At 37.7% G+C, this 21,534-nt stretch overlaps 6 protein-coding genes across 6 annotated transcripts; 3 read left to right on the plus strand and 3 right to left on the minus strand.

Annotated features, from left to right (window-relative positions):
- Positions 1 to 10,316: 10,316 nt before the first annotated feature.
- EAF02_007075 (uncharacterized protein) lies at positions 10,317 to 10,847 on the plus strand (the record flags this gene model as incomplete). Its single annotated transcript, XM_038903123.1, has 3 exons — positions 10,317 to 10,522; positions 10,564 to 10,765; positions 10,818 to 10,847. 3 exons carry the CDS (start codon positions 10,317 to 10,319, stop codon positions 10,845 to 10,847), a joined length of 438 nt encoding a protein of 145 aa, XP_038757444.1.
- Positions 10,848 to 11,276: 429 nt separating this feature from the next.
- Positions 11,277 to 12,299, minus strand: EAF02_007076 (uncharacterized protein; the record flags this gene model as incomplete). Its single annotated transcript, XM_038903124.1, has 2 exons — positions 11,277 to 12,112; positions 12,185 to 12,299. 2 exons carry the CDS (start codon positions 12,297 to 12,299, stop codon positions 11,277 to 11,279), a joined length of 951 nt encoding a protein of 316 aa, XP_038757445.1.
- Positions 12,300 to 12,649: 350 nt separating this feature from the next.
- On the plus strand, positions 12,650 to 13,171 carry EAF02_007077 (uncharacterized protein; the record flags this gene model as incomplete). Its single annotated transcript, XM_038903125.1, has 1 exon — positions 12,650 to 13,171. One exon carries the CDS (start codon positions 12,650 to 12,652, stop codon positions 13,169 to 13,171), a length of 522 nt encoding a protein of 173 aa, XP_038757446.1.
- A 382-nt stretch (positions 13,172 to 13,553) lies between these two features.
- EAF02_007078 (uncharacterized protein) lies at positions 13,554 to 15,576 on the minus strand (the record flags this gene model as incomplete). Its single annotated transcript, XM_038903126.1, has 6 exons — positions 13,554 to 13,730; positions 13,781 to 14,383; positions 14,431 to 14,811; positions 14,877 to 15,361; positions 15,413 to 15,478; positions 15,540 to 15,576. The coding sequence occupies 6 exons, from the start codon at positions 15,574 to 15,576 to the stop codon at positions 13,554 to 13,556; spliced, it is 1,749 nt and encodes a 582-aa protein (XP_038757447.1).
- A 224-nt stretch (positions 15,577 to 15,800) lies between these two features.
- On the minus strand, positions 15,801 to 16,936 carry EAF02_007079 (uncharacterized protein). Its single transcript, XM_038903127.1, has 2 exons — positions 16,642 to 16,936; positions 15,801 to 16,589 (listed from the first exon to the last, which is right to left on the minus strand). Exons 1-2 carry the CDS (start codon positions 16,729 to 16,731, stop codon positions 16,101 to 16,103), a joined length of 579 nt encoding a protein of 192 aa, XP_038757448.1. The 5' UTR covers positions 16,732 to 16,936; the 3' UTR covers positions 15,801 to 16,100.
- On the plus strand, positions 16,935 to 21,036 carry EAF02_007080 (uncharacterized protein). Its single transcript, XM_038903128.1, has 4 exons — positions 16,935 to 17,533; positions 18,664 to 18,840; positions 18,898 to 19,703; positions 19,753 to 21,036. Exons 1-4 carry the CDS (start codon positions 17,417 to 17,419, stop codon positions 20,810 to 20,812), a joined length of 2,160 nt encoding a protein of 719 aa, XP_038757449.1. The 5' UTR covers positions 16,935 to 17,416; the 3' UTR covers positions 20,813 to 21,036.
- The last annotated feature ends 498 nt before the right edge of the window (positions 21,037 to 21,534 follow it).

Here is a 21,534-nt window from a genome sequence, read left to right on the forward strand (position 1 = left end):
ATATTTTCTTGACAAGTCAGTCTGTTCCTACCGGTTGCAATTCATTCAAAATGCACCCAGAAGCAATTTTGGCAGTGCCTAGTGTATTACAGGATTCTAGCACTTTTGCATCGAGCTCGAAGCAGTAGAGATAGAGATCACAAAAGTTAACAATGCCTACAGCTCTTGTTTAAATTCCAACGAAGACTGGACTCGGATCCCAGATTTTGATGAGCGTCGTCGTATACAGACCAGGATCGCTCAACGAAATTATCGTAAGTGAGAGCTCAGTATTAACTTGATTCTTAGATGGGGTGTAGTTATGCTCAAAGGGATCTTCTAATTGATATCTTTTTTAGACTTGAAGGTTTTATTGTAAAGAGTATTAATCGGGAAAAATAGCTTACAAGTTTCTCGAATAGATAATCAAACCTAAATAATCGTTAGTCGAATAGACAAACGGAGTTTACAGATATCCGTCTAAAATTTGTAATTGTCTCTTAATAAAATATCAATATATATTTGAAAATTTATCGAATAGACTAATAGTATTAAGAATCAGACATCAAAATATATAGTTAATCCTTACTTATAAAAGAAATTCTAGTTAAGATTTATTACTAAATAGATTGTATATTAACTTAATCTACTTACTTTATTATTTTATAATCTTTTATAAGAATTATTATAAAAACTTAAATAAAAACTATATTATATCTAATTTATTTATTTATTTATTTATATTAATTAACGTCTGTTTTGGACCTCCCTAAGGGTATTTAGATGTGCTAAGATAAGGAACTATTTGAGCGGTGTGATTGTCATAACCGAATTTAGCAATTTAACTTCAATGCCAGAGGTTATTCGCTTCTCTACAGGTGCGATCTGCTTTTGTTTTTAGAAGGGAATATTTAATCCGGATTATTGTTGAGATAGAGCTTGGTTTCTAAATGGATAGGCTCATTGTAGGCTTTGATCCTTATAGTAAAGGAAAAAAAGCAAGAATGAATTGCTATTTGTTTAGTCGAGCAGTAGGGCTCTTGTATTATATATTGAGTTTGCGGTTTTTAGAGGTATAATATATTCGAATAATTAGTTAAGTAATGAATTTATAAGAAATAAACAGCAAGCTTTGTTGAAAAGATTGTTACTTTTTAAGGATTCTTTAATAATTAGAATAAATCTAAATATAGAACTCTAAGTCGGTAATCAATTAAGTAAGTTTACTAGATATATATAAAAGTTTCTTGATATATATAATTATTTACTTGTTAGATTACATTTCTATAAGGATAAGAGGCTAGTCTAAACGCTTTAGATTGTTTATAGTATATTTAAAGAAATAATATAATTCCTTAACACTATTACATAAGCAATTCAGCTTATTATTTTGATAATCAAATCGCTAATGATAAGCAGCGTAATCGCTATAGCCTATTTTCATAACTATCAATCGATATAAGACTGCTTTTGATAGAATTAGTTCCTTTGGCTTCTTTATATTATATCTAGAAGACTATTTCTTATAGTTAATAAAGAAAGAGGAGTTTATCTCTTCCCATTAGATAGATTCTGTATATAGGCATTTCTGATAGACGATCATTCGGACCCCACTGATTGTTAGTAGTTTGTTGATTATCTAGTCCATAAGCCCAATTGTATTTGTGTTTGTTAAGCGATTTGCTTCCTTATTGTTTTCGATCTTTATATATCTAGATAATCACTTTATTCTAATATCGAATTGTTTTATTGCTTTGTGATATTTGTAGAAGGCTTATTGTATTATGGGTGGTGTGTTTTTGTATATACTCCAGATGATTAATGTATTATCAATATATATCCAGATCCGGCTGTTCAAGGGATCTTCAAGCATAATGATTAGATACTCTAATCCGCGCCATGCTCCTATTGCTTTTGCATCGAATACATGTGAGTCGCTTCGGATCTGCTTAAATCCGGAGGCTATATTATATATCTAAAGAATATATTATAAAAAATAATACGATATTATATTATATTAATTATGTATAATATTAGTCGAATAGATATTAGTATATAAATAAGTGTTTATCGAATAGTTATCGATAAATGCTTATTAGTTTGTTATTTATAGAATATTATAATTCAAATATATAAGTATTTTTGAATTTCAGTAAATACTAAACGCTTACTGAAATTAATCTTTTATATATGGATTTCAAAAGTATATATAAATTAACTAATATATCAAAGTGAAGTCGAATAGATATTAATATGAAAATATTTATTTCTCGAATAGATAACAAATAATTTAAAATCACCTATCTGTCGAACAAATATTCACATTATTATTATTATTATTATTAGTAATTTTCAACCGGGCCGTATAAGCGAGCCTCCCAGGGGGCATTACGGTTGAGCTAACTGCGGGATGATCTTCTAGTTTACATGATCCCTCTTTCCTAGGGATGGGGTCTCAATATCCTCAGTAACCTCCTAAGCGATGGCTAGTGTACTTGCATCTTTGTCTTCGATCCTCTGAATGCCTTCATACATATTTCCGATCTCCTATATAGTATTTGTTTGAAAGCTGTTTTATCCTGTAAGAGTAGCTTTTGTATATATTCTATTGCAATATAATATATTGTATACTTCAATTTTCTTCCACATAGCTTTTCTAGATCTATTCCCTCCTACTCTCTGTTTATGTTCGCCTGGATCAATCGATCCCTTTCCTTTTCTTTTTCTATTCTTCTGATAGTGTTTTAGGGTATATACTTTTATAGAAATCTATTATAACAATGAATTTAGCGAATTTGATTGATATATATATTAGTTGTTTCAGTAGTCGTTCTTAAGTTGCTTAATTACAGGGTGGGTATTTGAGCTTGATATCTAGGGACTAGGTTTTATAGATTGCAAGGACTTTATAGCAATATATAATATGCTTGGAGGATTTGAATATTTCGTATAAATAGTAGATTATTGCTTTTTTGTATTTAAATTATTAATAATAGTTTTCGAAATTGCTATATATTAAGTGGATTGCTAGTATATAGTGGAGAGTTGTTTATAAGAGTTTTAGTTTCTTAAAATATTTGTTTATGCTTTTTGAATCCCATTTCTGATATTGTTTAGAGAGTATTGGTATTTGTTTAATTTACCATACTTGTACTGCCGATTCTATAGCAGTTTTTGCTATAAAGTGGATATTGCTTATTATAGATCGATTTATATATCTTGAAATTGATTTTCTTATCCCTTTGTTAGTAAATACATCCATACACTTATTTTCTTCAATCCCTATATAGCCTAACAACTATTTGATTTGGATTGAATATATTTACATCAGTTTATAATATTTAAGGAAAGTCTATTGCAATATAATAAAGGCTGTACCTTTCATTTCCTATATTACTGATATGCTATTAATATACATACAGATTTCCATTTGTTTTATACCAATAATATTTCTGATTGCTACTTGGAGGTCTCGGTATACTCTAATCGCTTTTGTATCGAATATATAAGAGTTGTGATGCAATCTATTGTTTTCTTTGTATACTATTATCTATCCTCTATATATAATATATCTATATCCTATTCGCCTATTATTCTTATTGATCTGTTCTAATCTATTAGAGAATATAGTGATCTGATTGTATATATGCTTATTCTACTATTCCTGAAACTACTTTGCCGCTATCTTTTTTATAAAATTTCTAATAAGATTCATTTGATATTCTAATATATAGTAAGATCCTACTAAAGTTGTCTCCTTGATTCGGGAAAGATACTGACTGATTATCTGAATCTTTATTCTAGCTGACTATAATTAGCCTTTCTTGTTACCAAAAGAGTAGATAGCTTTTATCTTTTGATAATAAAACAAGTGTTTTGGATTAATAGTTTGGGCATAAAAAGCTGCTCTCCATTTTATTTATTCTAATACTATTTCTGCTAATAGAAGAACGCTATCCCTTATTATCACTATATTCGGGATTATTCGTTAGATTAGAAGGACTTCTCTGATTATTATTCATAGAATCTTATTGATAGCTAGAATCGCTTCTTCTAATTAGATATTTACTATTATTAATATCCCATCTCAATATTATCCAATAGTTTTTATTTATTCTATGTATTATATCTCTACCCCATAGAATAAGACTAGGTATAAACAAGTGATCACTGCTTTCCGTAAGGATGCTGTTGGAAGTCCGTTTGTGATCCGGGCTAGCCTTTGAATATGATAAGCCAATTTCCAGTCTTTGGCTGCTCGTATTTCGATATATTGTTTGAATGTAAACTTGCAATCAAATCACATGCCTAGCTATTGTAGAGCCGATCCTGATGCAATCGAAGAGATAGTGTAATCGCGGTTTATTTCGTATATCAGATTGATAAAATGCTTGTACCATATTATATGGATCATCTTCATCTTTTCGGATACAAAGATTATTTTGTTTCTAGCTTCCCAACAGAATATACTTTTCATATCTTTTGCTAGTATTGCAATATTTTGTTGAACGTTTGCTAATAATCGATATAAATAGATATCATCTATATATTCGAATCGAAGTTTAGAATCTTGCTAGAGTAGCTCTGCAAGATAAAGTATATACAGAATTGGCAAAAGGGGTAAGCCTTATAGGATACCGCATTTCATTATACTGTAATCAATTATTGCTTTGTTAAGTCTAATCCTGAATTGCCTTTAGGTTAAGAAGAAATCGATCAAAACAATCAGATTTTATAGGAACCCCTGTCTCCTCATTTGTTTCAAGAATTTGTTTTTAAATAAAGCATTAAACGCTCCTTATACATCTAGCATAACCATTATAATCTCGTAGCCTTTATTGAGCACTACTTTTACATTGTAAATAAATAACACTATTAAATCCATAGCCAATCATTTCGGAAGGGCATTATAATGTTATAAGCTGAGTATTTTTTGTATTAAAATTATTTATACTAGACATCTTGCTATAATCCTTTTAAGACCCTTCCCAATACAGAAGAGGAAAGTGATAGACTATTATGATCATAGAGATGTTCAGTTTGTCTTTCTTACTTTTAATAGTATAACTATCTTTGCTTGTTTCTATACTATAGAAAAATGATTAAGCTATAAACACTTATTGAAAATAGTATATAAAACTAGGCCTATTTCTATCCAGATAGCCTTCAATAATTTTTACTGTAATCCAGTCTGTCCCCGGGGATGTACTCGAGACCCCTATAATGTTATGTTCCACTTTCTTTATAGAGATAGGCTCCCCTTAGGATAGTTTTTCCCCACTTTGATTGTATCCGGAGTCCGGGAGATTATCGATAGCTTTAAAGCGCTACAGAATCTCCAAGTATAACAGCTTGGCTTTTTCTTTATCTGATGTAATAATACGTTTGCCTATTATAATCGATAAAGAGTAGTATATGGGGCTCAGGTTGTGCTATCCGATACTCTATATAGATCTCGATCTGATTTCATTTCATTAAGGAATTTCCTCTAGTATCCTCTTTTGGCCTATTATATGTATGATAGGAATGCTTTGTATTCTGTAGAGTAATTGCTATTGATTATACAGCTCTGGAGATATATATTTCAAGCGATTATACAATTAAGTGTTCACCAGGGGGCCGATTTTCTTATCTTCCGATCTGGTTTTTCCTATTGTTCTGATTGTTTATTATAATACCTTTTATATATTTTCAATAATTCGATTCAGGGCTATATTTGTGATTGTTATCTGTGCCTCCCGTTTGATTCCTACTATGTTAACTGATACTATTCCTTAAAACAAGGTAGATCTTCTTTTCTAATATAATATGTATATTGGGATCTCGGTGCTGAGCTCGCTTTTTTGTATAATGGTAAAGAGGGTATTATGATTGGATCCATAATATATATCAGCCCTGATTTTCTATATATATTCCTGGGATATTGGAAAAGACTAGATCGATCATGTGTTCTGTTCTGTGTGTCGCTTGCCTTGGGATGTTTGTGAACTTGAGGCCTTTGTTGCTGGATTATTCTGCAAGCTGATTATTATTATACATTGTATTTACATCTAGTTTGAATAGTGTATAATGAGTATTAAAGTCTTCCCTAATAATTATATCCCTAATTAATATTAGATCAAGAATTATCTCCAGGACTCCTGAGATATTCGATTCTCTATATAGGTTTAATAGTTTAATTCTGTTTATAGAAAGCTATATATAGTCTCTATACTCCTCTCCTGCTAATTGTAGTACTTGTAATCTAGTCTCAGTTCTGATATATATCATTACTCATAGACATCCCTGCCCTTCCTTGTATATTCCGCTCCCCTCCAGGAGATTACTAAGAACAGACATTGATATCCGTTATATATTTGAATATATATATTGGATACCCAGAACTCTTGTATACATATTATATCGATCTTTTCCTCAAACGCTTGTTACAATGTTGCTATATACAGTGCAAGGCTTTTCCGTATATTTATCTAAGCAATAGATAGCGGCTTCGATTTATTCATATAGATCTTCCATTATTATATCATATCCCCTAGTCATAGTCTGATTATTCAGAGCTTCAAGATTGAGATTCTTATTAATCTTTACTACCCTATTACAGATAATACATTAGCCTTACACATCCCGCTCTTCATCTATTAAGCTCCCCAAAATATCATTCATTTGCTCTCTTCCAATATCACTTTCCGAATTGCTACTATCTTCATATCGGGAGACTGTATCAATTCTAGATTTCCTTTTCCTTTCTTACACTATCATCAATATTTGAATTGTTATTGTTGATGCTGAGGTGATAATAGTATTAATCTTCTCTACTTATCGAATGATCTAGATCTGCTTTCAATCCGGACACACTATCTTACTATTCACCCGTTAAGGCTTGGTAAAGTAATTATCATAGTCTACTGGGAAGGGCCCGCGGTATCCTGCATATTATGTTGAATGATTACATCCCTAGTTAGCTTATAAGTAAATAATAAGTGTACACACTTTCTATATATCACTTCTCTTTTACATTTCTAGCTTTCATAGTATTGCTAATACCCTAAATCATATCTTCCCAAAGCTCATCTTCTACTTGCTGGAACATTCAAATCTCGTTGAATAGATTACAACGAAATAACTGCTCCTGGAAGGATAATATCCAGGTAATCCGATTCTGCTCATCTACTTCGAGCTTGGATTTCGCTACCCGTACTAGACATAATCCTATCTGATACCAGATTTCTTCCCTTATTTGTTTTTCCCCAATCTCTGTAGGCATTCCCAGGAGATCGGTAATGATTATCGAGATCCTAGTGCTATATATGTATATTATAGCTTACTGATTGCAGATCTATAGCTTTAATAGCTGCTATAGCCTATTGCTTGTTCACAAGAAGAACTATACAGGCTTCTGGGGAAGCTGTGACTGCCCACCCAGTTCGGGTGGACAAATATTCACATGATATCATACTAAAGGAGATTTGTTAAATGTTTTTACAGGATGTTTAGTATCACTACATTGAATATAAGAAATTAGGAGCTCGACTATATTGACTGAGATCTACGAATATTCGGGTCGGGTCATGTGTAGCACTGATTTATTATACCCGACGAAAAACTCATGACATATTTTTGAACTAACTATCAAAACTATATAGAAATCAAGACAACGTGAATTGGGTCACCATCCTGGGGGTTCATTCCGGTCTCTTAAAACTTTGAGAATTTAATTTAAGGATTTAGCTTCGACTTGGAGATGAATTCCTGCTACCATTTCTCAAAGATTCGACTCCACAGAACCTCATACTCGACGCTACTTGATTTAACATTACCACTACCATACTGTGGGTTCCTAGAATTTGTAATTTTGAGAAATAAAGACAACTTGCACCCCTGTCTTGGCGACATTTGTAATTGACGAAGGATGTCGTAAGATTAGTTCCCCTCAACAAGTATACTCAAATGCTGCGGAATCAAATTATTTGTAGGCTAACATGACACGAGATTGGGAATCATCAAATACAAAGTCACGGATATCGAACACAGTGGTACATTTACTAGACTTAAAAGAAAGGGATTTAACCAGTCAGACAAGGTCAGACATGGGCAGCCTTTCACCACAGACAATTGTGAGAGTGTAGAAAGATATAGGCTCTGCAACTTCGCGTTGAAAATTACCTTGATAAACATTGCGCTCGTATGAATTCCCGTGTGCAAACGAGCAGAGTCAACGGTAAAAGCTTGAGGGATAAATAGTCTGGCAAGCAGCGCATGCTTGAAATTAGATGTTCATTTTTAAGACTACTCTTCAAATAGTTACCCTTTCGTTGCAATACTCTTCTATCGATGATACAGTCTACCCAGAATATTAGTGACGCCACGCTGTTTATATCTTCTCTCTATCATGTTTTCTGTCCTGATTTGATACAAGTTCTGCACTATCCGAGCCATTGAATATGTGCCCAATGTAAGATGGAGGCATTTTTGCATTTTCTCATCGAGTTCTCCGAGTCGACTCAATCTAGCGTGAGTTGTAACTTTGCTATTTTCAGCAGATTGAGCAGTTTCGGACACTCGCGTGTGTGCAGTAGAGTTGTAGATATCATTTCCTTCGTCGGCCTGAAGTGATGTTGGTGCTACTTCTTGGGGCGCGGTATCTGTGCTTTGTAGTCAGCATTGCTGTGCCTAACATCAATAATGCTAGTGGTATATGCTCGTTAGTCTTTAGCTCTGAAGGATAAATATGACAGCAAGTGAATGCTTTATGCTCGTTATTTATCCCGAGGTGAAGGTTCTGAAATCATTTTCATGGGGACGAAGCATGAGATTGTGCATGTCCTGGCTTTGTAACAGTTGTCATTTGTCATGATGCTGATCTTGGAGTTAGAATTAACTATATCACGCATCAGTGGTGTAGATAGATCTCTGATTCGAAATATATGCTTAGACAGCTTAATTTCCAATGATTGTGTTGTGATGAATAGGCCAATTCCCCTCAGATAGGTCAGCTTGTCATTCTTTACTTTACATACCAGCACTCATAATCTCACAAACACTGGGATTTAGGCGTATTATGCATGCAAAGGTACTTGTAGAGATGAACAAACAGTTTTCCAAATACACTCTCTTCCACAAAGAATGACAATGCCATAGATCACCACATTGAATATTTCAGTGTCAAAGACCGAACATGTGAAACAGATACATTAACACTCAATCCTTTAAAACCTGAGAAGATACCATAGTTATCCTGACTTTGCTCGATCAGTAGGTATAGCTAGCTTAAGATACTCGGAAAGATAGTTTAGAGTCTCTACTTTCCTCTCTACAAGAAACCATTTTAAACCTCTAGTATGAGAAGAAGACGCTCCAAAACTCCTGAAGGTAGTTTAATTGTTGAATTAATGGCTGAAAAATACTCGATAAGAGCTCTTTGAGTTTCAGGAATGTGCTGAACCTTATGTATGCTGAAACCCCCTTTGGTATTTGCAAGTGTTGGATGAAATTACCATGTCTACTTTGATCACAATAGTTGAAATTCTCACGAAACACGATGGAATTCGTCTAATTCCGGATAGTTCCTTGAGCCATGAACCCTTTACTTCCTTTCAATATCCATTAATATATCCCAGAATTCCATATCCTACTCAGGTTGTAACTATTCCAATCCTCTCGAAATCCGACGAGATTCGTTCAAAACATATAAATATCTAGAGAATAGACCTCTCGAGCTCTTCCAATATTAGAACTGCACATCAAAACCAACATTTATGGCCAAATTCTGTATAACTCCTGACTATTCAGTATTCGACGAGATATATTCAGGATCCTAAAAGCTAGTAATATGGTACTATTCGAATCCTTTCAATGTCTAAAAGTACATCTCAAATATCCAACTTCTAGTTCAATACAAAGTACTTCCTGAGAGTATCTCACCTGACGAGACAGTTTAAAACTCCACAACCTCTTAAGCAAGAACAGTTTTCTCCTCAAAACAGCTATTCAATTGCCTCCAAAATCAAGAATTCAACTTTAAAAACTCTCCTAGATATCTCAACAAGAGATGAGAGACTGCATAGTCCAGATTCAGATACCACATAAACATCAAAACAAACATCAGACAATAACCAACTAAGATTCACCCACACACTAACCTTTTTGTACTAAAATACCGCACTAAAATTTCCAAGCTAATTCCCCCTCGAGGGTAGTTTCGCTTAAAAACTAGCATAACAATCAAAATTGCCTCCATCCATTTTCAATTCCAAACAACCACCTCCCTCTATCCACCCCAGCCCCACCTAAACAAATAATTCTCTTTCATCAGCCCCTTCTTCAATAAACAATTCATCATGGCAAAGACAAATACCACGGTCAAGAAATACAAGACCAGAGCCGCAAAGCGCCGAGCCAAGTGTCGCGCAAATAATCTTCCCCTCCCACCTCCCAGAACCGTTTTCCTAGCTCCAAGAGCCATGGTTTGGCTCACCGCCAAGGAGAAGCGCGCTTACACCAAGACGTATAAGTGTAAGTATTCCTTCCATGTTTCCTTAGCCAGGTATGCAAGACTCAAAAACTAACGTATAAGGATTCATATAGGGACCATGGCCATGCAAAGCTTCAAAGTCGTCGTCATTGGCCAACAGTTCTCAAAGAATACGCCCAGTTCCCATTAGCTCATTTGGATCGCAAGTTGTACAAGAACTACGGCTCGATCAGAGATAAACTCTCGGTTTCTCGAGACCAACTGGATGATATGGAGGGAGAGCAAGATCATCGTCGTGCTGCTATGTTGGCTAGGGTATGTTTAATTGGCGCTGATACTAAAGAGACCTTGGCTAACAGTCAACTAGCGCGCTGCCAATAAGGCAAATCGCAAATAAGAGGAACCAGTTTCGCAACTTGCTGCTTTGGGTATGTACACTTACTAGTAAATTTGGTGAGGAAAGACATCTAACGAGCAGACTAGGACTAGACATGCGACATGCGACAAATGCGGCAAACGAACCGGTACGACCTTTTATGATGGCATGATTAAATGGATGGACGGGTATTTTCTGGGCCTGGCCTACTTAGGTACTTTATTGTGATTTTGCGGGAGTTCTGGCGCGTGGATACCCCATATAATAGTAAAATATAACACAATACATCCTGAAAACAAGCTTTACAAATGAAGACATGAGATTCTTAATACATACCACGAACTAGTGCTCATGACACTAAATTCTTTTCTTCACTCTCCAAGACCCCGTCCTCTACATTCTCTGCATTCCCTCTCTGTTCAACTTCTCCTTACCCTCGACCCCATTATCTTATACAGCACCCTCAATTCCATTACCTTTAACAGTTACATCCTTCTTATCAGCATGCAGCATAGGAATCGCAATCTGATATTTCCCCTGCATATAACACAAACCCCTCCACTCCTTCTTCCTTCCCTTCACTTTATCCGCTTTCTCCCCAAACCCAATTCTCATCACCTTTCCAAAAACCAACGTATGATCCCCTACATCAATAAATCCACTCGTTTCATGATTCCGCAGAATCTCACATTGAAACGTCTGTCTTATACCTCTCGTGGTTACATCTGCAATGGCGCCCGGTGAATACACCAACTTGCGATCTTCCGGGAGCATGGGTCCACCGCGAGAGAAGTGATTGGCAAGTTGAGCACCTGATGTGTTGCATTCTAAAATGTGGATGTGAAACCATCTATCGGGTTCATCTTTAGCGGATGATGATGCTGACCCGACGGGGTATAATGCTTTTAGCGCATCGAGTGTTCGGGAAGGACGCTTGATGTTAAATGTGACGATAGGTTCTGGTGAGAGGGTAAGGGTAGTAAAAGAGGATAAAGTCATAGCTGCTGCTGCTATTGAAGGTTCTCCAGACTTCGGATGAAGATTTGGAGTGGTGAGGATTACGACGGAATGTGGTACATGGCGCATTACTTGACGAACATCTAAAGCGAGTTGATTGAGTTCGGGGGACTTATTGGGGGCTTCTAATGGGGTATCTATAGGTGTATTTGTTGATTTAATGGCGCTGGTTGAGTCTGAAGAAGAAGAATTGGACAAGTTGCTGCTTTTTCTTGATTGCTGCTGAATACATTTTGAAAATGCATTGTGTCGAGAAGAATGAGTGTGATCTAGAGATTCAAAATTAATATCAGTAAAGTAAATACACAAGAAATTACAGCCAAAATGAGAGAATACTATACATTTCCTAGAAGTCTTTTCCAGTGAACTCCATCTCCAGAATAATTCATGAAAACCTCCCACAACAGAACTTTGATTTGTATAAAGCAAACTCCGTGAATTCCTAGTAGATATCATCTTTCCCAAATACTACAAAACTGCAGCTCTCCCTGAACCAATCGATGTAAAATTTAATTCGATTCCGTCGTCAATTGAGTCAAAAATATATTCAGACATGCAAGGCGCTGTGTATCCACACAAGGTTCCACAAGGCTGAAAATTATATTCACATCGTCATTGGTCTGTCGCGAATACCGTAGAAAAGTTCTCAGAAAACAAATCTAGATGCAAGCCTCGTCAAATGCGACGAGGAACTCAATATATTGTACGAATCCAATTAAACCTCTCGGTATCTTAAACAAAAGGTGCCTCTGCCTCTCGTCAATACTAACACGCCATATCTTCATTCGTCTAATTACGCCGAAACCATGTCACTGCCATCCCTCACCCTCCGCCGCACTTCCTCCATTACCTCCAATACCCTCCCCATAAACTCCACCCTCACTCACCAAATTCGACACGCCACTCTCCTAAAACGTCCTATTCGACCATATACTTTCACACAACTCGTTACCCTATCCGACGGCTCAACCTACCTCACTCGATCCACATCTCCAGCGCCCATTTACCGCAGCACAAAGGATACACGAAATCATCCTCTATGGCAGCCCTCTTTAGATTCATTAAGGAATGTTGAGAATGATGAAGCAGGACGTTTGAGTGCATTCAGAGAGAGGTTCGGAAGGGGATGGGATGGAGAGGTAGAGAAGGCAGATGGAGAGGAGAAATTGGCAAAGGATGCAGACAATGCGAAGGCTGACGAAGGGGTAGAGAGCAAGAAGGGAGATTCAATGGATAGTTTGATGGATTTGATTAGTGGAGGAGCTCAGAGGGATAGTGCTAGTATGAAGGGAACTGTTAGGACGAAGAGTGGAAAGGAGAAGAAATAAATGAGTGGGTTGAATTGAGGGGTGGAGTGAGGGGTCTCATTCTAATGACTGGGATGAGGACTATCTTGGTATGAAGTTGGGGCAATGTTATTCTTCCTCCAGAGCTTCAGCTATTATCAAACACATCAAGTTGGATTGTACGATGAACGAGAGAACATCCCTCATCTTGCCATGTACACATGTACATATACATTGTCAAAGGAGGTAAAAGAAATGCATAGAGATCAGGATTGGGCGTTCAGCATTGAAATATTATTCTATGTACAAAAATACTACAATCAGCATACCACAATCACCTCATGATTTGATAATTGTGTCACTCTCTTCATCTTTTTTTCCCACCCAATTACTTTTCAAAAACGTGATATCATTGTGTCGTTCATTAATCTTCTTCTTCAGCAGTTGCTACAGCTGCAGCTTGTGAGTCTGTAGCAGTTTCACCTGAGATTCCAGTTTCTGAAGAAGGACGTGCCGCTGGTTCTACAGGGGGCTTATAAAATAATTGTTCATCTTCTTCTGCATCAAGTTGCATAAGGAAAGTTTCCCAAAGTTCGATAAGCTTAGGAATATTAGCAAGATGTCTCTGATCTCATAAATGTGATAACTTACCTCCTTTTGAGCTTCCACAGCACTTTCTAAAAATGTCTCCACGGCACTCTTAAAATCCTCAACCTTTTCACGTTCAAATCTATCAAGTTCGGATTTCATAAGACGTCCCATATCCTCAAACAATAATCTTGCTTGATGAACTTTACGTTCAGAATCGGCCACTTCTCCTTGCATTTGATTCAAACGATCTTGTTGTGATTTCCCTTGGCGTAATAACTTCTCTTGAGTAGTCTTACGCTTTTGTAAGTCACCCTCTGCTGCATGCCATGAGTGCCATGCTTTTTGACGTGAACCGAATGCTTGTTTGATACTTCCAATCAAACGAACATATTCATCAATTGTGATACCCAAAGTCAATACATCTTGTTGTGCTTGTCGATCATAAAGTTCCCTAATTCTGATTTGTAAATCCGCAAGACTTTCAAGAGGTCCGGATAATGATGTAGAGAGCTCAACAGCTGAGAGTGCTCGAAGGGAACCAGAGAAATCACCTGCAGCTTCAGCGAGACCTTTACGTTGGGTAACCACAACATCCATAGCTTTCAACAAAGCTTTAAGTTGATTCTCCAAAGCATCCAAATAGATTCGTCGCTCATGGAACCACTAATCATGTCAGCAACTTCAAACCCCTAGAAGAATCATAAACTTACATCATCATGTTCAACAAATTTTCCTCCTCCACCAACAGAAATACCAAGTCCACTAAACATGCCTTTGCTTTCACCAAGTCCTGGTTCTTTTCGTTCCTTATGTTTGACATCAACATTGAAAGCCTCACTTTCTAAAAACAATTTCAAATCCCCATCATGTTGAAGTGTTGGATGAGCAGCTGTTTTATTAAGCATTCTTTCCAATGCAGCACGCCTAGATTCAACAAAATTTGTATCAAATCTTCCTACAGCCTGTTTCTCAGGAGGTGGAGGTACAACGACACCCGGGTTGTTTGCATGTAAAGAGTTGTAAAGCCATAAAAAGTCCCTATATCTTCGAGTGACAGTAAATTCCGGTTGACGATATGCTTTAGAGGATGTCTAATTTATGATTAGTTTATGGCAACACTTCCTTGGAATTGATATATCCTACCTTTGTTTCAAACAGAGTACACAATATGAGAACTGGTCAAATCTCCAACTTTGTGTGGATCACCGACTGTAATATTGAAAGTAGGCTTGGCAGCTTGTTCGATGCTCACACTAGGTGTTGACTCTCTTCGAACCGAGCCCATTTGAGATGGTTGAACAGGAGGTGGTATGCGAGGTCCAGTACTAGATTCAACATCCTCATTCAAATCCACTGAATCCAACATACTTCGACTTATAGTAGAGCTTTGCGCTGAAGCTAATGGTTGTCGCAGATTATGTGTAACAGTTTGTTCTTTTTGAGGCGGCGCAGGAGGCTCGTCGGCTTTTGATGTTGGCGCATTGTCGCCCAATGGTCCTAATGGCCCCAAAGAATCATCCAAAGCTTGAAGTCGAACTGGTTGTGCTCCAGCGCGTCGAGGGGTTCGTATCGTACGTCCTGCATGTGTTTTGCCCTGTGAAGCTGGTGGGGCAAGGGTTTGTGATGTAGATTCGGGGGTTTCTTTATAATAAAGTTAAATTCGAATCCTACTTGAATACGATGATGACTGACCTCCTTCTGTAGCGGATTGTTCGGGTTTGGGTAAGCTTGGTGTCGATTGGGCTTGAGAAGGGACATCTGATATAGTTGTCAATATGGATCACTTCCGGAATTGTAGTTTCGGTCAGTAGAAACATACCTCCCCAAGGTGAGTCTCCCCCGTCTTCCAAATCCATGACGAAATATTATAAGTGCACTTAAAACGTTGAGTTGATAGGTAGTTGTTTGAATTCAAGATGGATATCTAATCGGCGCGCGGCACAGACAACACTCGGAATGTACCGTGGTAGGTTACAGGGATTAAAGCTGTTCAAGACAGCAACCAATACAATTGATGTAGGATAATCGCAATATTTCTTCAACAAATCTTGAGTAAAAGTGTTGGTATGATATGTACACGGTGCATCAAAGGGGTGATAATAAATATCTTGCGATCAAGGTAAAGGGTGGGAATATGGCCGGCCGGGTAAATATCGGTTAGTTTATTTCCTTTCACGCAGCTTACTGCCATCACCATATTTGAAGCAAGAGTAACGAATGCATCATTGCAGGTCCACGGGTAGGTAAGATACCCACATCTTCAAATATTCAAACTTTGAATGGCAAAAGGATCAAGTCCGATATGAATGTATCAAAGTGCCCTACAGAACATCCAACTTATAGAGTATGATTCCAACCCCAACTCCACATCTACCATTCTTTATTTCTCAACCTCATCCCTCATTTGAGTTAACGGACGTGAATTGTAATTTCCCTTATCCAAATCTTCGAGAAACTTCCTACTCTTTGCCCACAATTCTGCCTCCATATCTCTACCAACTCTTCCACTTCGACTATTCAAGAAACCAATATCAAGATTACCCATTCCTCTTTCCACAACGACATCGTCTGTTGGCATATTGCCTGCCATATTTCCTGGAACTGCTGGTCGTCTTTCTACAACTTCAGGTACTGATTTGCCCTTATTCTTCGACTTCACCTTTTCGGCGGGTATAATGTCTGCTTCTTCCAACCCCAATATTTGTCTTCGTAATCTTACATCGACGGATTGTAAAGTTTTTAGATAAGAGTTCGAGGCATCTTGGAAAGTTTGACGTTTTTCTTGTGGGGATTGTGATTCTCCAGGTTCTTGTGCTGCGGTAAGAATCTTGAGGGTTTGTCCAGCAGTTTGAACAAGTTGTAAAATACTCTACGCATGATTAGATAGTGTTATAGAATGAGTCAAAAGTGATGGATTTTACCTTGTCTATTTCATTGAGTTGCTGAATGCGCTCGGCTTTTGTAAATGGTCGGAATGCTGAGGTTTGATTTTCTTCTGGTGAGGAGGACATGATGATTGAAAGTCGGAAGTCGCAAGTCGGAAGTCGAAAGCCTTCAATGATTGTTTGTTTCTGGTATGGACTTTGAGGATGTAAGAGTTTGTATTTCGAATCATGTCATCTTACTTTGAGAATGATTATGTCGATTGATTGATCTCCAGAACCTTAACCTTAGAACCTTGGAGATGCTTTATCTGGGGTTACAGCCTTAATTATGCGGCTCTGCGGATCGGCTGCATTAGTGTCAAAACTTCACTCCAATTGTTCAATGAAGCTTGACCTTCAGTAACCTCCCACTATATACCAGGCGATCAGCCTTGAATCATAAAAATTCTTTGAATTATTCCTCTTTACTAATCCCACAAATTTCTATATAACCCGTAACCAACTATACCTCCCTACCTAAACATAAAATTGAGAGTTTGGAGTTAATTTTTTCGTCGGTTCTGGGGAGATGCTAAGTGATTGGCAGTCCTGGCGGTATCACGGTATTACCTAGGTGAGAGATCATAGAAGGAAGGAATACTCACCGGTGCGGATAGCTTGGATACCTAGGTAGGTAGGTAGCCGAGTAGAAGGTAATCTTACATACAGTACTAGGTAGCTCCAATCACACGCAGAAGGACTCTCAATCTCTCATCTCAACCTCTCAACCTCTCAATCTCTCAATCTCTCAATCTCTCAATTCTCAATAAGCATGTCTACCTCAGGACAACCAAACGGACCTCCAAGTGCTGGAATAAATACACAACAAAATTCTCAAGGTCCTCCCCAATCAGGCTCACTCATGTCTCAACAAAATTTAAATCAGATTGTAAGTTCTCCCTTCTTTCTATATGAATTCAATGGATTTCAGTAGCGTTGTCATCAATACCTATCATCAAGACCAGCAAGCTTTTATCCCCAATGCCATCGATATCATCAATTCCATCAAGTCTTTGTCCCAAAAATCTACCCAACCCCTTGTCAACAGAACAACTATGCCCTCTCAAGATACTGCTAGTGCAGAAGCAGGTGGCCACAGTACAGTTTGTCAATGTACAGTGTGAAAAACAGTATCAAGGAATTGTCACGTGGTCAGGCTAAATACCATGAACCACCTCTTGAAACGACATAATGCTTGATTGTATTTTGTTACTTCAAGAGATGAATTGATTGAAAACTTCAATAAATTCTTAATGATTCTCTGTACTGTATGCATTGGCATTGGCATCGTGCAGTGGTTTTCAAAACATGGTGTTTAATGCCTTTCATAGTTGGCCTTCCTATTGACAAACAAACATATTTATTTGGGAGAAATCTGGAGAACAAATATAAATTCACAGTTAAAGCTCTCTCAATTCAATACAGTGCTTGTTTGTACAAGGCCCGATACCTCTTTCGACTTAGCGTTCTCTTCCCCTGTTTCCCCTCCTCTCATCTTCATCTCGAAAGCAGCAAGCTTTTTAATCAAAACCTTGTCATTCACTTCCACAAAATAAATCCCATACCAAAACTTCTTGCAATATTTATTGCTCTTCCAAAAAGATCTTTCAACCTTATTACATAGCCCTGTCACAAAATCTTGCAGCAAATTGTTGTCATCATGTCTAGACCACCTGGGCAAACCCCACCACGTCCTTCCCTTTCACGTCCTTCCCTTTCAAACTCGTTACCAACGGGTACTCCACGTCCTAGAACCATTCAGACCCAAGGTGCAGTGCCTTCTGGTTCTTCAAACAATGGTATTCCAAGACCTGGTGCTCCTCGTCCCCCAATTCCACCATATCCTGGTGTTCAACCTCCATCATATCTCCCAAATTCTTCAAACCCTCCTCGCTCTTATGGCTCTCCTTATTCCTGTCTTTCTTCAACTTCATCAACTACTCGTCCTTTTACCGCAGAAAATCCCTATTATCCTACGGATGAGGCTGCTGACAAGCATCGACAAGCAAAGGTATCGAGTACCTCGTCAAAAAAGGTTACAACCGAACTGAACAGATGCTACGATCTGAATCTTCCAACCTTGATAGAGATGGAAAACCTATTCAAGAACGTGCCGAGGACCTTGGTACAGCAAAATATGCAAAAGGTTTCCGATTATTGAGTAATTGGATCGAATCTAACTTGGATATCTACAAGGTAAGCAAGAATCCTTTCAACGTGAAGAGTCAACATGTCTAATATCTTTTGCAACAGTTTGAGTTACGCAGACTCCTTTGGCCTGTTTTTGTTTACTCCTTTATTGAGCTCATCACAAATAATTATACAACTGATGGAAAGGCCTTTTTGAATGAATTCAAAGATCAATTCCAACAAGTCCACGCCGATGAACTCACTACATTTGATACAATCAGTTTACCACAACAAATCAACGATAATACTATCACCAAGCTTTATCTATCCTCAAAATATCGAATCCCTCTCAACACCCATGTTTACTTCAACCTCATAACTCACCTCGAATCGAATAGCAAACAAGGAGGATCTGTCATTATTTATTTGCTACAGACCTACTGCGAAATTCGTGAAACAGAGCGAGGACCCATTGATCAATTTAGTTTCGAAGCTATCATCAATCAAGCACATGGTGTTGAACCGGAAGAGTCTGACCTTCAAGAAGGAATCCCTGGAGCTTTTACCGGAGTTACGAACAAAGATATCCAAGATAATAATGCCAAGCTACTTTTGGGACCGATGGCAATGGAAGAAGAATTGGCTTCAGATGTTCGCGCAGATCTTGATGAGGAAGATAGTAAGAACCCGCCTGAGCTCGGTAAACCATCCTTGATAGAATTGTTTGATCAAAGTATCAAGCGTGAGGAAGGTGTTGAAGGACCTAACCGCAACGACATCCCATACCCTCCTTCTCGTGCTCGGGATGTCACCATGGAGGTTCAAAAGATCAAAGAACATCGAGATAGATTCAAGATTGAAAGCCGTAATGGTGGGGTTGGTCCTGCAGTCTCTATTTGCATGTTTACTTTCCACAATACTCTTGATACGTAAGTTATTTTCCACCAGTCTTCTGCCAGAATACTAACTTGTGGCTAGGATCAATTGTATCGAATTTTCCGATGATAATAATTTGGTTGCTGTTGGAACGGAAGAATCTTACATTCGTGTTTGGCATTTACATGGCGAACCATTGCCTAGTGAAACCCCACCAGGTCCAAATGATCCGCCACCATCGAACTCTCGTCGTCTAATCGGTCATTCCGCACCTGTATATGCCGTATCGTTCTCTCCTTCGATTCGAGGTGCAGATGAAAGTGATACAGCTACTGCTCCCAAATTACTTCTCTCATCTTCCTCGGATCGAACAATTCGTCTTTGGTCCCTTGAAGCATGGGCCTGCCTTGTCATATACAAAGGTCATGAAGGTCCGGTATGGAATGTAAAGTGGGGACCATTCGGTCATTACTTTTTGACTTGCGGTCATGATCGATCTGTTCGTATTTGGGGACAAGATCATATTTCATACCTTCGAATGTTTATTGGTCATGACTCCAATGTCAATCAAATCGCTTGGCATCCAAATGGAGCATATGTTTTCTCGGCAAGTGATCAAGCTGATAAGACTGTTCGCATGTGGTCTTTTACAACTGGTGATTGTGTTCGTGTCTTCACTGGTCATACCGACACCATTAGTGCTCTTCAATGCGCTCCTAATGGAAAGATTCTAGCATCTGCAGATTGTGGTGGAAGTATCATTCTTTGGGATCTTGCAAAGGGAACACAAATCAAACGTTGCAGAGGTCATGGAAAAGGTGGAATTTGGTCTTTATCATTCAGTGTTGAATCTACAGTTTTGTGTTCGGGTGGAGCTGATGGTACTGTTCGTCTATGGGATATCGAAGTTCCTTCTGATCCATACAAGAACACTGATGGTGAAATCATCGGTACTGGTGGACAAGCTGATGCAACTCGTGTTACGGGTGCCATTACCGGTGCTCAAGCTAATCCTACTACTGGTTCTTCCAAGAAGAAGGGTAAGGAAACAATGATTACTCCAGATCAGATTGTTGCGTTCCCTACCAAGAGATCACCAGTTTACAAAGTCATGTTTACAAGAATGAATTTGGTCATGGCTGGAGGATGTTATTTACCTTGAGGATATTGGGGAGACGGTTATTCGTAGAGGCTTAGATCATTTCGATTGCGAGATGCACGATTTACGATAAAAGTTTCTATCAAATTGTAATTGAGATTTCATTCGAGATTACTTTTGATGAAAGGGAGTGCAGTGGAAGTGGATTGATACAGAAAATGGCGTAAGATACCAGGATTTATGGTAATAGTCATTAGTTATGTTTCTAAATCGTTGATTTTTCCTCAGAAATTTATGCACATGATTTGATCTGTGATTTGCTGCTTGTATGTGTTACGATTTATGACTTCAGACTTCATAATTAAAGACTCAAGGAGTACATGCTAGTGTTCTTTCTTTTCCCGTTTTCATTTACCTTTCACTATGAATCATGTCATACATTACGGTCTCATACAATTCTCAACATGTACACTGAATCGATCAAAGGCATAGGATTCTCTGAGTCGGGATGAAGTATCCTTATTTTCACAGCGTAGTATTATGCATGCTAACGAAAACAAGATGCAGACATTGTCCGCGTTGGTGAGTAGTTGGCCAGAGATGAAACGCGAGTCTTGGTTATGGAAATATTCAATATAGTTGAATAGATAGATTTGCTATGATCTAATTAATAAATATTTCCTCCTCTCTCCTCTCCTCTCCTCTCATCACATATCATCGCATCATATCGCATTCCCCAGGAATCAAATTCACACCTCGTGATTCCAACAACTCCCCATCAAACC

Source organism: Botrytis sinoallii (assembly GCF_014898435.1).
Source record: "Botrytis sinoallii strain Bc 23 chromosome Unknown BSIN_011, whole genome shotgun sequence".
Lineage (NCBI taxonomy): Eukaryota > Fungi > Ascomycota > Leotiomycetes > Helotiales > Sclerotiniaceae > Botrytis > Botrytis sinoallii.

Coding starts and splice junctions, on each gene's coding strand:
- EAF02_007079 (XM_038903127.1), bottom strand. CDS start 16,731: ATGTCCTCCTCACCAGAAGAAAATCAAACCTCAGCATTCCGACCATTT. Junction 16,590..16,641: donor AACTCAATGAAATAGACAAG/GTAAAATCCATC, acceptor AATCATGCGTAG/AGTATTTTACAACTTGTTCA.
- EAF02_007080 (XM_038903128.1), top strand. CDS start 17,417: ATGTCTACCTCAGGACAACCAAACGGACCTCCAAGTGCTGGAATAAAT. Junction 18,841..18,897: donor CTAACTTGGATATCTACAAG/GTAAGCAAGAAT, acceptor CTTTTGCAACAG/TTTGAGTTACGCAGACTCCT. Junction 19,704..19,752: donor TTCCACAATACTCTTGATAC/GTAAGTTATTTT, acceptor ACTTGTGGCTAG/GATCAATTGTATCGAATTTT.